This window comes from Hemicordylus capensis, chromosome 4, assembly GCF_027244095.1.
Source record: "Hemicordylus capensis ecotype Gifberg chromosome 4, rHemCap1.1.pri, whole genome shotgun sequence".
In the NCBI taxonomy this organism is placed as follows: domain Eukaryota; kingdom Metazoa; phylum Chordata; class Lepidosauria; order Squamata; family Cordylidae; genus Hemicordylus; species Hemicordylus capensis.
Genome location: NC_069660.1, coordinates 302,740,631 through 302,757,946, shown reverse-complemented (window position 1 = coordinate 302,757,946; position 17,316 = coordinate 302,740,631). Strand labels below are relative to the sequence as shown.

General features: G+C 42.0%; 1 protein-coding gene across 2 annotated transcripts in view; it reads left to right on the top strand.

Moving 5' to 3' along the window:
• TMEM65 (transmembrane protein 65) overlaps nt 1-12,750 on the top strand; it is a 32,634-nt gene extending 19,884 nt beyond the window's left edge. For both annotated transcript variants that reach the window (XM_053245604.1, XM_053245606.1), the window contains 5 exons: nt 626-693; nt 1,563-1,617; nt 3,265-3,307; nt 6,266-6,371; nt 7,639-12,750. In XM_053245604.1, the coding sequence (XP_053101579.1) occupies nt 626-693; nt 1,563-1,617; nt 3,265-3,307; nt 6,266-6,371; nt 7,639-7,737 (371 nt within the window). In that variant the 3' untranslated portion in view covers nt 7,738-12,750. The remainder of the gene's footprint in view (nt 1-625; nt 694-1,562; nt 1,618-3,264; nt 3,308-6,265; nt 6,372-7,638) is intronic.
• Nucleotides 12,751-17,316: the final 4,566 nt, after the last annotated feature.

The window sequence follows — 17,316 nt, the reverse complement described above, 5'->3', positions numbered from 1 at the left end:
AAACTGCTTATTTTCTCTATAGAACCTCTCTCATATATAGAATTGGGCTGGGCATTCATATCATCTGCAGAGCCAGCCATACCTGTGTTTACAGTACAGTGAGCACAAACTGGTGGTGGTGGTTTCTTACATGGAAAGCTGTCATGTGAGCTGGCCTATATAGAGAAATTGGTTGGCATGTCAATTGCCAAAATTACTCAATTCATAATAAGGTTTCTTCAAATAATTTCATAGATGAGAGAGACAAAATAAATAAGTAGTAGGCTTGGGCCTAAAATGGTTTGGAGGCCATTGTAGAGCCCTCCAAAATGTTTCGGCAGCTGAGGCCATTTGAGCGGTGGGGGTATTCCCCCTAAGGGCAAGGGAGGGTGCACTCACCCCTCCTGCCACGTCTCCCCCGCCGGCACTCCATCGTTTGAAAGCCCCTCGGGGCAGCAGCGTTCCTCGCTGCTGCCCCATTGCCCTCATCAGCTGGAAGTACTGGGCGCGCATGTACTCCCCTGCCCTTAAGGGAATACCCCCACTGCTGCCAAAACATGGCGGAGCCAAGCCTATTAAGTAGTGGTTTGCTTGTACGAACTGCCCTTTTAAAAGCATTCACACATGTCTCTTGTCTGTCTTCTAGTGTTCTTCCACAATGCAATACCTTTTGTAGGCTTTGGCTTTTTTGATAATGCAATTATGATTGCTGCGGTAAGTCACTTTATTTTGGTATCAAACTGAGTTGACCTGGGACATATGCAATTTCTGTTTAATCCTGTAATGGATATGTGAAGCTGGTTTCAGGAGAACTTTTATTTTCCATTTTGTCATAACATACTGTGTTAAATTGGAATGTGGAAGAAGGCAGTGCAGGCAATCCTTGTTACTCGCAGGGGTTCTGTTCCTCACCTACTACCACAAGTAACAAATCCACAAGTAATGAGACATTATGCCAATGGGGAAAGGAGGGGTTAGGTTCCTGGACTGATTAAAAAGGGCAAAGTCAAAAAACGAGATTGTGTGGGGGTCTCCTTGTGCCCAGGAATGCCCCCCAAATAATTAAAATAGAGTGAAAATGAGCAAAAAAACCCAACTGTACCTTGCTCTTCAGGGTTTCCTTGTGTCCTCGTGCCCAGCAATGCCCCCCAAGCAGCGAAATGCCCCACAAAACCTTGGAAAATCACCAAAAAAATGCCTGTTAACAGAAATGAGCCATAAAATAGCTCCTGCTTACATGCTCCTTAGGAATGCATACAAAATGGTGGCAGGGAGTGACCTCGCGGTCACTTCTGGCCCTCTAGGAACTGCGGATACATGGGTTTTAGCTCTTTAGTTTCCACGGGTAATGAAACTGGATGTCATTTAGACACCTGCAGATACATGAAAATGTGGATGGGGAGTCTGCGAATAGCGAGGCTTCCCTGCGTTGTCCATGGTGCCTTTTAAGGCTGCTGAGGAAGGAGTGTCTGCTGTTTCGAATGGCTTTTTCAGTGTGTGGGGTGCGGTGAGGTGAGTGAGAGAACAAACAACTAACTTCTATACTTTGTTTTCTATAACTCTGTTTTTTTGTGTTTTTTTAGGGCACACAAATAGAATTATCAATAGGAATTGTCTTTGGAATTTCTACTATGGCAGGCAAGTAAAGTTGACTGACCAATCAATATAGATTTTTTCTGTAGCTATTCATTAATCTACAACAATCAGTGCATAGGAGAACGCATACCGAACCACTACTGATGCTTGAGGGGATTAAATCTTAGTATCTTATTGCAGCATTATCGCCCAATAATCTTATTTAAAACTAAGTTCTTAGGCTCAGACTATGCTTTAAGCAGAGTTCCATGATGCTTCCATGTGTGCATGCCACATTCCTGGGGCTGGCTGTGTGTGAGTGGAAGGCAGGAAGGAACTAGAACACATTTCTCTCCTGTTTAAATCCCCCAAAAAACTTTTTCACCCATGAAGCAGAAGATAGGGATCACAAATTGCTGCAGAAAGGGTTAGTATCCAAAGAACAAGACAGCTGCACAGATTGGTAGTATTCCTATAGCATTTCAAAAACGCTTTCCTTTTACTGCTTTAGTGAGCTGGATGTTTGTTTGGCAGCCATCATTAAAGAGGATAAACAAATATTCCCTTCATATATTTTCAGCATTCTATTTTATTTGTTTTGCGTATTCTTATACTGGCCAGTATATGCATCTGGGCAATTTACACACTAATGCCAATTTAATAATAATAAAACATTAAAATGATTTAAACCATTAAATATCTCATTATAAACTGTAAAAATTAACTAAAAAGCTTGATCAAAAAGGTATGTCTTCAGATGCTTCTTAAAAACTAACAGATGGGGAGGCTCTGGCAGGGGCAGGGACACCATTGAGTGAATGGGTTCTAAGAAATCGGGCAGCGCCTCACGCCTCAGCCACACCCCCTGTGACTGATGTCAGAAGCAGGAGGAGAAGCTTTGCTTGTAAACGGGGCTGTGTGGCCCAGTTTGCGAGCACAATCCCTGGCCAGTACCACATTCGCAGTGTAGCCTGAGCGGCTCTCCCTGCCTAAAAGGCAGGAAACATCACTCCCAGCCATGCTGCGAATGCCGCGCTGGCTGGGGATTGTGCTTGCAAATGAGGCCGCACGGCCCCATTTGCAAGCAAAGCTATGCCCCCTGTTTCTGATGACAGGAGCTTTAGCATTGCGTCAGATGCAGGGGGCAGGGCTAAGGGGCTGCAGTGGAGGGCTGGACCCAGGCCGCTGCTGGCCTTCCTCCACCCCTGGGCTCTGGTTTTATTTGGGAGCGTGTTCCAGAGTCCTAGGACAGCCTTAGGGAAGGCCTGATTCTGAGTCCTTGTTAATCATTGCACTTGAAAGGAATACCTTTGAGATTGTGTGGTAGCACATTTTTTTAAAAAAATATTAAAATATTTTTGTTTGAATCTTAAACTTTTCCCACTCAGTACAATTGTTACTAGTAGAAGCAAGCTTGAAAGTGAAATACTAGTAATAGATTCTTGAATTATATTAGAAATCTGAGTAGCTTTCTTTACTCAATATGCCCATAAAAATAGAAATGAGTTTTAAAAACAATACCTATAAGCTGAGCCATTTTAAACCAGACTTCAACAAAACAAGTGTGTTGATATTCAGTAGTCCTAGGAAGAATCCTGATTTTTGAGCAATAATAAGGTGCTGGCAGAAGTAAAACTCAATTTTTATGCAACATTCTGTGTATCAATAGATGAGTGTTTCATATAATGACTGTGGCTCTCTAATATTTAGCTGCTGCCTTGGGAAATCTTGTCTCGGACTTAGCTGGACTGGGGTAAGTGTGTGGCTTTTTATATAGGCACTTAGTATTGTCAAACAACTGATACTGTATATGAAGAACTTGAGACTTACCTCACCCCCCATGAAATGTCAGTAATTCTTATGGTCTTAAGAGTCTGGATAAAAATGAAGCTATCATAGCATAATGTATAATACTCTCACACTGTGTGTGGTGCTGTTCATAATCTAGATGTGCTGCAGTCCTTGCTCACGTACCTTTTGGCTATGGTGGTTGAAGGTAGAAAGATGTTGGATATAATCAGGAAAAGGAATAATGGGAGATGAGGTTATGGTCCAGTGGCAAACATGGCCAGGATCCCAAGACTCATGCAATTAATTAAAACTAGATGATATTGAAAGCCAGGCTAAAAAGATGGCCTTTAAGCCTCCCCTGAAGTCCTCCAAGGAAGATAATCCTCTTCTATGCATGGTGAGCATGTTGCACAGCCTAGGGGTGACAACTGAGAAGGCCCAATCCTAGGTTGCCACCAGATGGTAGCACCCAGAGATGACTCCCTCCTGATGATCTTAATGAGCGGTGGGATCTTGACAGAGCACTTCTCTCTACAAGTAACCCAGACTTAAGCCATTTAGGGTTTTAAAGGTAATAATCAGCACTTTGTACTCTACCTAGAAACATAACAGCAGCCAGTGCAAATGTTTAAGAAGGCATAATGTGGTCTCTGCAAGATACCGCAGAGACCAATCTGGATGCTGCATTTTGAACTAAGTTTCCAAACTATGTACAAAGATAGCCCTACATTGAGCGCATTGCAGTAGTCTGACCTGGAGGTTACCAGCTGGTGTACCACTGTTTCCAGGTCATTCTCTTCAAGGAATGGGCGGAGTTGTCAAATCAATCACAGCTGGTAAAAAGTGCTCCTGGTTACAGCCTCAGCCTGAGGCACCAGTGTGAGATGTGGGTCCAAGAGCACTTGCAAGCTATGATCCTTTTCTTTCTGGGGGAGTGTAACCTTGTCCAGAACAGGAAGTTCTATTCTATCTTGCAGATTACAACCCCCAACAATGACCCCCTCCACTTTTGTTTGGATTTAGCTTCAGTTTATTATCCCTCATCCAGCCCATTACTGCCTGTAGGCAGGCATTTAAGGGGCTAATGCCATTTCCTGATATTAATGACAAGAAGAACTATAGATTTGGGTGTCAGCATATTGATAACACCCAGCACCAAATTCCCTGGTGAATTCACCCAGCGGTTTTATGTAGATGCTAAAAAGCATTGGTGGCAGAATGGAGCCCTGAGGCTCCCGTTTCGAAGAGCAAATGTCACCAAGCACCACCACTGTAATACAGTGCCTTCTAGCCCCAAATCCCTTGGGCAATCCAGAAAGGATACCATGGTTGATGGTATCGAAAGCTGCTGAGAGATCCAAAAGAACTAGCAGTAACATTCTCTATGCCAATTCCCAGGTGAAGGTCATCTCAAACCCATAGCCCACCCTAAAGCCAGCTTGAAATGTGTCTAGATAATCAGTTTCTTCCAAGACAACCACAGCCCTCTCGATCATCTAAGGCAACCATGGGACGTTGGAAACTACCGCATAATTATCCATCACCAGGCAATCCAGAGCAGGCTTCTTAAGAAGAGGTCTAACCATTGCCTCCTTCGAACAAGGTGGCATCCTGCCCTTTCTGTCAGGTTTTAATGATATCAACTAGACTAGCTCCAACAACGTCCCTGCAAGATAAAATCAGCCATGTTGGGCAAGCATCCAAATAACAGCTGATATACCATACCGCTCCCAGCAGCTTGTCCACATCCTCAGGAGTCACAAACTGAAAATGATCCAATCTGATTTTGCAAGAGGGATTGCTGGACACCTCCTTAACTGGCCCTGCAAAAATATTGGAGTCCAGATCAGCCCGAATGCGAGATACTTTATCTGTAAAGAACTCATTGAATCCGTCACAGTGAGACATTGTTTATGGAAATGATTTTGAAACAGAAGGGGCTTGAGTTAAACTCCTAAGAATTCAGGACAGCTCTGCTGGATGAGAACTTTCAGATGCAATACATGCAGAATAAAATGGCCTTACTGCTGCATGTATTACCACAGCATAGTCCTTCAAATGGGCTCTATGCTGTTTCTTATCGCATTCAAGATGAGTCCTCCATTTGTGCTCCAGTTGTCTACCTTGCTGCTTCAGCTCCCATAGATCTGAATAGAAGAAATAGAAGCTGAGAAGATAAATGGTTAGCACTCAATGTCTGAGACATTCCTCATGCAATTCAGAGCCATGATCAGTAACATGGAACTATTGTGGGATTTGTCCAGGTGAACTACTTTAACAATCTTATTAGTGTCACAAATAGTAAAGTCTCTAAATTACTGCTGTGGGAGAAGCAGTGCAGAGAGGGGCTGTAGTGGTGGAGCACCTGTTTTGTGCACAGGATGTCTTGGGTCCAATCTCTGGTATTTCTAGGCAGGTCTGAGAAAGACTCTTATCTGAAATGCAGAAGAATTGCTGCCTGTCTCTGTAGACGATCCTGAACTAGATGGATCAGTAGTATAAAGCAGTTTCACTGTTGATTATGGGGTGTTTGTGCACATAAATTGGACAGAGCACTTTTATGTAGCAGTATTGAAATGCTAGCTTTTCAGCTCTATATGCTTATCAAAGTGCTTGTTTGACAACAGACTCTCATGGGACAGCAACATTTTAATCACTTTACTTGGTTCAGAGGCAGTATGCCTCTGCTTCTTAGCAACTGGTATTCATCAACAGGAAAGGGCTGTCTTCCTACATGTCCCACTTGTCTTCCCAGGGGAATCTGGCTAGCCACTGTGAGAAACGCAGTGCTGGGCTAGATGGACTTTTGGGATGATCCAGCAGGGTCCTCTTTAACTGCTGTCCTTTCACCAATAAAACCTGATTGTGCTGCAGCTAGTATATTTTCAAATTCTTATAGCCAACTTTCCTCCCCTCCAAGTCTTGCAGGTTATGTTGAAGCCATGGCCTCCCGGCTGGGTCTCTCCATTCCTGATCTAACACCCAAGCAAGCTGACATGTGGCAAACACGTCTTAGTGCACACTTGGTGAGTATATGCATCAGTATGTGTATATAAAAATAACAGATACCATTGATTATTGTGAGGTGAACTGGCAGCAAGCAACAACCAATATAACAATGTAGTGCAGTGTTCAGTAGGGATATGAGAGCCAGCCTAAGTTCAAGCTGGCCCGGCCCCGGTTTTAAGAACTGGTTCATGGGCTAGTTTGGGGGTATACTTGTAAAGGGGAATCTGGCAAGGATTCTCCTTTACAAGTAAAGGGGGCATTCCCTATCTTAAAGGTCGAGAGGGGGAGTGAGAGAAAGTGTACTCCATGCTCTAGTTAAGGCTGTGGTGGCGGGGACTCCTCCAAGTCCCAGAGGCCTATTCAGGAGCCTGGCAGGAGCTTGGAGGAGCCACTGCCAATGTCTCTCTTCTGCCTCCACTAAGGAACAGAGTACCCTTTCTCTCTTCCATCCCACCCCCTTGTCTTTAAGATAGGGAGTTCCCTCGTTACTTGTAAAGGGAAATCTGGTGAGGATTCCCCTTTACAAGTATACCCCCAAACTGATTTGGCCAACCCCTGGACTGGGCCGCGTCAGTTCAAACTCAGTCTGGTTTCTAGCCAAGCTGATTCCGTGCACACCCCTAGTATTCAGAACCATCAGTCAACTTGAGAGAACAAAGCCCTCTCTGTGCCCAGTGAGCTTATGGGTGTTTCTTTAACACCTGGCTTCAACAGATAGAATGGCAATGATAGGAATAAAAGCTATGGGCTACCCAAATCAGCACTTAGACGGTGATCAAAGTTACAATTGGTTCCCTTCAATATGTTTATATACTCTGCAACGTTTTAAGAAGCAGGCCTGGCAGCAGTGGGGCGGGGGTGGGTTAGAAGACCGTGAGGCAGAGAACAGTAACAAATCCAGTGTACAGAGTACTCCTGAGCACTAAAACTAAATATTCTTGCAAATATTACTTGCATATTTCTAAATACTGCTTCTGACCGTAGGAATAAGCTCTGCTAAAAATAGAAGGAGCTGCTCTCACCTGTGTAAGTTCTGTAGCAAATGTAAGGTTCTGTGTAGAAACAGTTTTTAGAAGGCTCTCAGAAATAAGGCTAATCCTACTGCTTCCTACATGTTGCAGTTCCTACATGCTAGCAATTGGAAAATCTGAGCATTTAACAGTTTCCTAGGATCAGAAAATCTTTGAGTATGCACCATGTATAGGATGTTCCTAGGATCTTCAGCACTGAACTAGCTTAGTTGGTAACTGCATTGGAAACAACCTATTCCTTTTTGTTTTTTAGGGTAAGGCTGTTGGAGTGACCATTGGCTGCCTTTTAGGAATGTTTCCATTGTTCTTCTTTGGAGATGAAGAAGAAAAAAAACTGGAAGAGAAAAATTAACATTTTTACAAGGCTTATAAAAATATAAACTAATTTACCTCAGTTATACAATCATGCTGTCAAAGTATTTAGGATTTAGCAGACAGTAACAATGTATAGAATGGGGAACAAAACAGCATGCCATTTTATGGAAACACTAACTTATTGTGGCTTTGTCTTAGTACATCTTTTTATAAGGGTTTTTCCTTTTTTAAAAATGTAAATTGTTGATGTGTGTGTTCCACTTACACTGACAATTGACACTTACAGTCTCCCTGCCCCTCATTGCCTCTATCCAGGACTTTTATTTTAATTGCCTGCCATTGATGTACTGTATGGTTTGGGGGTTTGCTTATTAACTTAGCATATGTAAACAACGCATGACACAAGTTGCCCTTACTGCTCATCAGACCTTCCATTCCAGACTTGCAGTGAAGTTAGGTAACAGATGGCTCTAGAACATATCACACCTTGGCTCTTTTGCTGTGGTGTTTGTCCTGAGCCAGCAGGTGTGCACTGTGTTTGAAACAAGGTATGTTTGAACAAAGCATAATTTGAAATGATATTTTGATATCTGCTGAACTGACTAATTGCAGTGAATGTATGAAGCTGCTTATAGATTTGTCACAGTTTCAGGTGCTGCTTCATCTCAGAATTCCACAGTGGCTATTCAGAATTGTATTGTTAATGTTCTCAAAATGGTAGCTGAGATTGGGAGTCCTAAGTGTTATAATCTAAACCAGTAACTTATTTGCAGGGCTAGGGCTTGGAAATCATTTTCTGTCCTGTGATTTTGGTCAGCCATGCATAAAACCTTGCTTATATGGCACCTTGTCACAGTTTCCCCCTGGCTTTCCAGTTCTGAGCACCATTGCCCAATTTTAATTTTTTATTTTTTTTTGCATCAGTATTTTTGAAAATAAGACTTAGTTTCAGTTATATAGTGTGTGCTGCCTTCTTTCCCTGCCCTACCAAAAAAGAAGCAAACCTAATCTATGAACTTCATTCCTGGACTTGAGGCGTTCGAGATACCCCCAAGATGATAAAGGTTGGATATCAGGATAAAGGATACTGAATAAAAGGTACTAGTTGCTGTAGAGAGGCAATATTTGTTCAGGACCGTGTTTATTGATGGATAATGGCAGAAAGACAGCATGTAGTGCAGTGTGAGAGTTAGTGGGGTTTAGACAAGAGTACAGAAGAATTGAAGATTTAATAAAATAAAATCAAGTCTTAGAATCATGTAGCTCTTAAACTGCTGTCTTCAGTGTGGGATAGATTTCAGTTGGCCACTTCTTGATGTATCCTCTTCTGGGAACAACATCTTGATTTTAGTGTCATCCTCTTTGAATACCAACTGAGAGGAACGGTAGTCTGGATGTGTGTCAGATGTCTTGAGTATCTAAACTTGACTCTCAGTCTGATTTGAATGGATCGTGTCTGCAGAATGTAACTTATAGAAATAAACTTGTTTACTTTTCATTTATTAGCAGAATATAGGGCTTTCTTTTCTTCTACTTCATTAGTGGGTAATATTCAGTGTTGCTTCTGTAGAGAATATCACCCTTTATGTAATGAATGATGAACTACAGCACTGAATATTCAGAATATGTAACCAACAAAGCATAATTAGGAATGATATTCTGACTGTAAGAAAAAGGTGGGTTCTTATGCCATACTTCATGCTTTTTTTGTTGATTAGCCTATTGGCAGCCATTACACTATGAAGCTATGGCTTGTTTGTAACTATAAAGTTGTCAGCACCTCCTCTTTCACATTTATCATGAACATAGATACCAATCCTATTCTCTTTTTTCTTCTGCCTCCATTTAGGCTGCAGTTCTAAGTAAGCATATCTCAAAAGTGCATCACATTGATTTCACTGAGACCTATTTCTGAATAAGCATAAGGCTTAGGTGGTTGGTTCAGCACCACTGTTCGGTGGTTGGTTCAGGCAATACTTCAGCTTGCCCCAGCACATGAAATAAGGATGTGCGCATGCTGGCCCTCCCCACCCCCATGGGTCACTTTTCCAAAAATGTGAGGGGGGGAGGGTTGCTGAACCACTCATCTACACACATCACAATTGTTTAATTAGAACACATGCAGAATGCAGAGGAGCAGTTTGGGCAAATGACCCCTCCCCCAAATGATTAAGGAAAAATGTCCTAGTTCATGGAGTGTACACATCCTTATTGCATGTGCTGGGCCCAGAGGGTGAATTATCATTTAAATGAGGCCCTGTAGATGCTTCTCTCCTAACACCAGAAAATGGCTTAAATGTTATCAGTTCTTAGGTTTACCAACTGATGAGGGGTGGCACAGCTTCTCTTGTGCCTTTAACAGCTTGCCCTGTAGAATTCATCAGGTGAAGCTTTTTGTAACATGGGGATAGAAGTTATCAGCTGCTAATGTCTGCTACGAGCTCATGAACAAGAGAAGTAAGGTTTTGCTCTTCTGAGAATGAATAGCAGTTGTGTGCTGTATATGTGTTGGGAGAACTGTGGTTTAACAGTTAAAACAAGCCAGACTATCTGGCCAGGATTCAATGTCCAGGCTTGTTTTAATTCTTGTTAACAAGCTTCAGTCTTCCCAATTTGTACATAATGCAGAACTGCAGTTTATTCTTAAAGGAAAAGCATAAGTTTGTGGTCACACAAATGAGCCAATTGCTGAACTGGGCTAGTACATCACCTTTTCTCCTAAGGCCTCCAGTCCCATATCCATTGATATGATCACTATTGAGACCCTGTGGAACCGGAACAAAATCAGCTCTTTCTTTGATTCTGCTTTCTCTTCTGCTTTCCACGCTGTCTGTTGCCAAGTCATATCACTACTTCCTTTTTTACAACATTGTAAAACTAATCCCCTTCCTCCATCCTCTTTGTAAAAACTCTAGTTCATGCCCTGGTAATTTCTTAAGTTACTGCAGCCTTCTCTCTGGTCTTTGGCTGTCTCACCTTGGTCTCCATGCCTCCATCCAGAACTCTGCTGCCAGAATCATTCCTCTCTCTTTTCACTCTGACCACATGACACACCTCTTTAAATCCCTGCATTGGCTTCCTATCCACTCCTGGATCACCAGCTTCTTATCTTGCCTGTAAACCCCTTTGTGATCATACCCCCACTTATCTCTAAGCTGTTATATCCTGATACATTCCTAACCTTGATCACTGCTCCAGCACTCTTGGCCATCTCCTGCCTCAAATGACTGTGCCTATTCTGCCCCTTATGCCTAAAAATGCCTCCCATAGAAACACAGCAAGCTGCCTTGTACAGAGTCAGATCATGTGTCCAGGGGTGACATGATAGAGGTCTATAAAATCATGCATGGTTTGGAGAATGTTGATGGAGAGAATCTTTGCTCCCTCTTGCATAACACTAGAACCAGGGGTCATCCCATGAAACTGATTGCCAAGAAATTTAAGACTGACATAAGGAAGTACTTTTTCACACAACACACAACCTGTCAAATTCTCTGCCATAAGATGTGGTGACAGCCATCATCCCGGATGGATTTAAGAAGGGATTAGATAGATTCATGGAGGACAGGTCTATCAATGGCTACTAGTCTGAGGGCTTTAGGCCACCTCCAACCTAAGAGGCAAGATGTCTCTAAATACCAGTTGCAGGAGAGAGGGCATGCCCTCAGCTCTTGACTGTGGGCTTCCCAGAGGCATCTGCTGTGTGAAGCGGGATACTGGACTAGATGGGCCTTGGGCCTGATCCAGCAGGGCTGTTCTTATGTTTTTATGTAGCTCATTATTGTCTACAGTGACTGGTGACAGCTCTCCAGGGTTACAGGCAGGAGTCTCTCCCAACCTTACCTGAAGATACCGGGGATTGAAGCTTGGGCTTTCTGTCTGCAGAGCAGATGCTCTACCATTGAGCTGCAGCCCCATCCCCTCCCCTAACACCTCTGGTGCCATTACCTGCTCTCTTTAAATATCTCTTCAAAACCCACCTCCCTATAACTAGGCCCAAATATACACAACTGAAATGTAAACATGTTCTTGCCCTATTTACTGTATCTCAATTTCCTACCTCCTCTATTCAGTCTGTTAAATTTGAGGTAATCAGAACCCATCCTCTTGTACTTTTTAAAGCAACCATCACATTGGTGCTCTGTTAATAATACTAATAGAAGAAATCGTATAAATGGATTTCCACAAAGCAGTGTTTTTAAATACACTTTTGAGTTAGGTTAAAAGATTCATAAATGACTCTGAACTGCACTCGAGTTTTGATTTGGGATAGAAGAATATCTCAAAAGAACTTAAATAGTGCAAAATGAATATTCTCTAGCTTTTACCCTCCCAATAGTTTCTCTTGGGAAACTAAAAGCTAGAACATTCACTTTCTGAAGAGAATGTTCAGTTTTATGTTGAAAGGGTAATAAGCTTTCTGTCCTAACCATGATTGGAACAAGTTAATACCTGCCCACTTATAATTGACCCTCTATTGGAATAACTTCATTGTATGTGGATATGGCTTGGCTTTCAGTGTTAACCAGATATTTGGCAGCAGACCTGAGTAATGAGGATCTAGGTCACCCCTGAACATCTGAAAAGTGATGAAGGCACGATCTTGAAAGGGAGCAAGGATGGTTAACTTATCTCTCAATTGCTGTAGCTGTGGAATAGCAGTGCAGGGGTTCATTAAGCAATGAATATAAAGCACTTTTCACTTCACTCTGGGATTGAGCCTACCCACTTTGAAAAGATTGGCATGTTGGGTGGTGAGTTCTGAGTAATAATTCTGGCTGCAGCTCTTTATCACAGTAATCTTGTTGAATTTTCTGGAATACAAATCTGCTTATGGTTTTCCCCTAAACTGTCTTAACAATGTATGTGTGATATTTGCGTGGTATTAAAATATTTGAGGCAGTAGTCAACATCTTTATTTGATACGACAGATGGACTGAAACACTAATTTTATCCCATACTTTGTTGAAGGGAGAGCACTAGAACAAAATACTTACAGATTGTACAGGTTCTCTCTTTTTTCTTTTAAAAAAATAAAATATCAAGTCCAGTTTGTGCTCTTTATTGGCAAATGCATGTAAATTGGGTGCATTTTGTTAATGTATGTCAAACTATTGTACTGCAGTTAATGTTTTTAACAAAATATGAACTAAACTATCTTATAAAAATGAGTGGCTTTTTATATTAAGTATTAATCTTGCCTTCATAGTACTGCAAACTGCACTAGTAATTATTCTGAGACTGTCAGGAGTGGTGACATGTAATATTAAAATGATACCACCCAAGTCAAATGTTTGCAAATGGGAATGTAGAACTTTATAAACTCTGGGAATTGTAGTGGGAGATGAAACCAACAGTAGTTCACAGAACGAACAATGTGGCTGGCCATTCAGTCAGCAAGATAATCTGGTAATGGCATCAGCTCAATATGTTGCACATCTTCAAGTGAGTGACTAGGAACCTAAGCAGAGAAAATATGGAAAATGCCTATAAACTAAGTGTAGGCATGGTTCTGTTACTCCATCTTGAACTGCAAACAAATATAATCTGATCAGGGGTATGGGCTTTGGGGATGAGAAGAATGGGAGGGAGAGGAGGACCAGACACATAAGGAATCCTGTGCATAACAGAAATTCTGTGTACAGTACAGGGAATTCTGGCAGGTTTGCCTTTTTTGTGTGGGGGAAAAAAAAAGCTGCACCTATGGAATTCTTCCTTTGCCATTACTTGTAAAGCTTCAGGAGTCCTGTCCTCCACCTCTGGTCACTTTAGCTCCGAACAATGAGCTATGTGGTAGAAAAGCTTGATTAACGAGCTTTTTTTGGCAACCAAGCTTTGCAAAATGAGGATTCAGTAGTAACTACTGTAGTAGTAACTACTTTTGTGTTCAATATTCTAAAAAAAAAAATTGGTGGCAGCAGCAGCTGCAACATTAATAAAACTTAGAACAAATGGCGTGTCTCAGTTCACTGTACATGAATGACAGTTCCTCACCTGCAGAATGCACAGGGCAGCGTGGGTGGCTTCTTATTTTTATTTTGGGGAGAAATGGTTCACAAGTCTCCTTTCCAGTATAAGAGACGATGTAACTTTTGTGAAATTTAAAAACTGCCTTTGTCCTCTTAGTTTCTTCATGCATGCTACTTATCTGCTGTCCTTGGCATGCTTAGTGAGAGATGAACATCATTTCTGACACAGCTGCTACTTGGATGGTGGCATCAGTTTGCATAACTTCCTTTTGGTTCCTCTTGGCTAAAATTGAGTTACTGAGATGCTTGAGACTTCTAAGGACACGAAAGTGCACATAGAAGCAGTGACAAAGGAGTCGGCAAGAATGTAGAATGGTTAAGAGCACTGGGAAATCTTGGAAGTTGGCTGAAACAGTACCATCCTCTGCAAAGAATGAAATAGGTTAGCTTCTTACTGCTGTAAAGAGCTTGTTGAACAAGTCAAATCTTTATCCAGTACCTTTCCCCACACTTTGGATAGCTGCAGACATATGCTTACACATACACTGCTGGGTTCTGAACTTGTGGTGGCTAACCAAGAAATGAGATATTTGAGATTGGCATAAATAACTCAAACCAAGTGAATGTAGCAGTGATTCAAAAAAGCAAATTCCATGTTTGGAAAGGACCTAAAAATAAAACATGATTGGCTGTGACTGGAAGACTCTGTACAGTTTTGTTTGCTTCATCTTAAAAAGTAGATGGAACTAGAAAAAGGGCAATCAAAATAATCAAGGGCTTGAAACTCACTCCCTATGAAGAAAAACATACTTTAAAAAACATCTTCATTTAGAATATGGAATCAAAGCTAAGGAATATGAAGAAATCTGACACATACAGGCTTCACTTGGAATATAAACCAGCTGTTTACACTACAAATTAAATCCTAAAAGCTTCCTATGTATTTCTTCGAAGTGTTCCTTCCTAGGACTCTATTAACATTGAACTCAACACTGTTTAACAAAGTCAAAGCAAAATCTGCCTGAGCTATTTCCACTCCCTCAGCAATACTGGCCAAAAATAAAACTTAAAGCTCTGACTAATTTGATTCTTGGAGGCAGGGTAGATTAATTTTACCTAAAACCAGAATTTTTAACTGTAAAGCTGAAGAAATAGGCTTTAGCTGTTTCAGGAGAAAAAGCTGGTAGTAATTGAATTGGAGAATTCTGTATCGTTTCTTCATTTGTAAAGTTGACTTTTAAAAAACCCAGTCTAACCAATACCATGCAGACTCTTTGTTGATTCAGCTATTTGGTTTCAAGCTGAAAAGCAGCCTCGGCTGTAGTATTTTGCTTATGCAATCCTTTAAAAAGAGAGAGATTGGGGTATTGAGCTTTCTATGGAAGAACAGTTGGTATTTCCCTCAGTTGAAATCATCCTCTAGATCTAGTAGTGCTTATTAAAGGCCTGTTCTTGGTTGCTAAAATGACAAGTGTCTGGATCCCTACATTCTTCTTAAAGGTAACATACTATTTTTTAAAAAAAGGTTTACAGAGCTAGGATTGAGCTGCTCATGGAATTCTGTACATATATTTCCCCAAGATCCAGATTTTAACATAGTGAGTAGTGACTGAAGGTTAAGTTTTCCTAGAACCACACCTACAAATTTTCAAACTGGGAAAAGCTAAGGATGTTCTAAAACCTGCACATTTTTCCAGGCATGGAAATTAGTTTTGTGCTATATGGATCAGTAGCCAAGGTTTTCCATGATAAATGTTATGGAAGGCCCTGCAAAGCAGTATTTTTAAAGGTTGCTTGTGTGTACCCGGCTGTCTGTTTACCTTGCAGCTCTGAATTCTCAAGGGGAACTTGGGTTATAACAGCTGCAGGTATCACTTGCCAGAGATGTGAACCACATGGAATGAGCTCACGTGCAATATATAGTTACAAGCACTTCCTCTTTTGGACTTTGGTTTGCCTGCCTCTTGAAGCCTTGGGCCAAATTTTTAAAAATACATTAAAGAACTTGTTTTGACTTCAGTAACAAAACGCTTAACAGAAGGCCAAACTCAATGTGTCTTAGCAGCTCTGTGATTTGAACTACTGACAGTGAACAACTAAAAGGAAGATATAGGAAGCTGCTCAGTATTGTCTTCACAGACTGGCAGCAGTTTCTCCAAGGTTGCAGGCAGGAATCTCTCTCAGCCCTGTCTTAGAGATGCTGCCATGGAGGGAACGGAACCTTCTGCTCTTCCCAGAGTGGTTCCATCCCCTGCGGAGAATTATCTGACAGTGCTCACACTTCTAGTCTCCCATTCATATGCAACCAGGGCAGACCCTGCTTAGCTAAGTGGACAAGGCGTGCTTGCTACTGGTCTGCTGCTTCCCTCTATTGGCTTATGTCCCTGCGGTGTAAGGATTGGCCAACTCTGAATGAGTCCAAAGGATCCCTATTCATGTCCCTTTAAAAGCATTTCCTCACCAAGCCCTAATCTTGGGTTCTTTCAAAGCTGCTGATTTTTCCAGTTTTCCTGTGATTACTTCTCCTAAAGACTCAACTTTAAACCAGTGTGATGTAAAAGTGTGGTTACATTGTTGGCCATAGAGAAAGAGCTCTCTCTATTGAACTCTTGTCACTTGTTTTCTGCAGTGCCGAGCAAAATATTGTGTGCTAAGGAGGAAAGCTTATGACCCTCTTCAAATTTTAATGGCAATAGTTCCTGCTATTTTCGAGTTCCTCTAGGGCATGCTAGAGATTGTTGCAGTCTACCAGGAGCTGCCTCCTTTATGGCTGCTTAGCAGCAAACCTCTTGGGGTGTACACTGCAGTCCCTACTCTGCATGTGTATAGCTGTGGTGTTTCTCCCATCTACAACATGGACCTGTTCTAGCTGCAGCAAGCAAAATGAAGTCTCAGTGCCAGAGGAACCTTACAGCTGCACCTCAAGAGTTTCCAATCAACCTGGGGGGAAATAGACTCGCCTGGGATTTTTAAATTTTGCTGTCTCTCCACTTGCCAGAAAAGTGAGGATTCAGGCCAGGTTTTATTTTCCTTATCAGGGAACAAGCAAACCCATCCCAAACCCCAAAAAGCATACGAGGCTTGATCAGACGAAGGGTCCAGTTAGCTGTTTCCTAAAAGAGTCTTCCAGCATCCCTGTATTCAGAGCCATTACTGCATCTGAACATAATATAGCAACCATGGCTTAGGTGCATCTTCCAGCTGTCCATAGGCCAACAGAAATGTCATGCCGTGCTCCATTCCCAAATCTGCCAAAAACCTGCTGGGCTTCACCAGCTGTGCCAGGTTTTATTTCATGTGTTAGGAACATAGAAAGTTGCCTTATACCAAGTCAGACCATTGGTCTATCGTAGTCTATTTAGTTCGGTAGTGTTAATGCTGACTGGCTGCAGCTCTCCATGGTTCCAGGCAGGAGTCTTTCCCAGCCCTGCTTAGTGATGCCAGGAAACCTGGGACCTTCTGCCGGCCGAGCTGAGGCTTTACCAATGAACTTTGGCCCCACCCACTACTCCTCACTGCAATCCCCATGCTGCCTTGGACTCGCGGTGACTTGGTTTTGTGTAAACCTGCTTAGGATGGGGCTGTAAGTCCCAGTTTGTGCCAGTTTGACTTGAATGTGCTAAGATTTTCTAGTGAGTAGAGCCAAG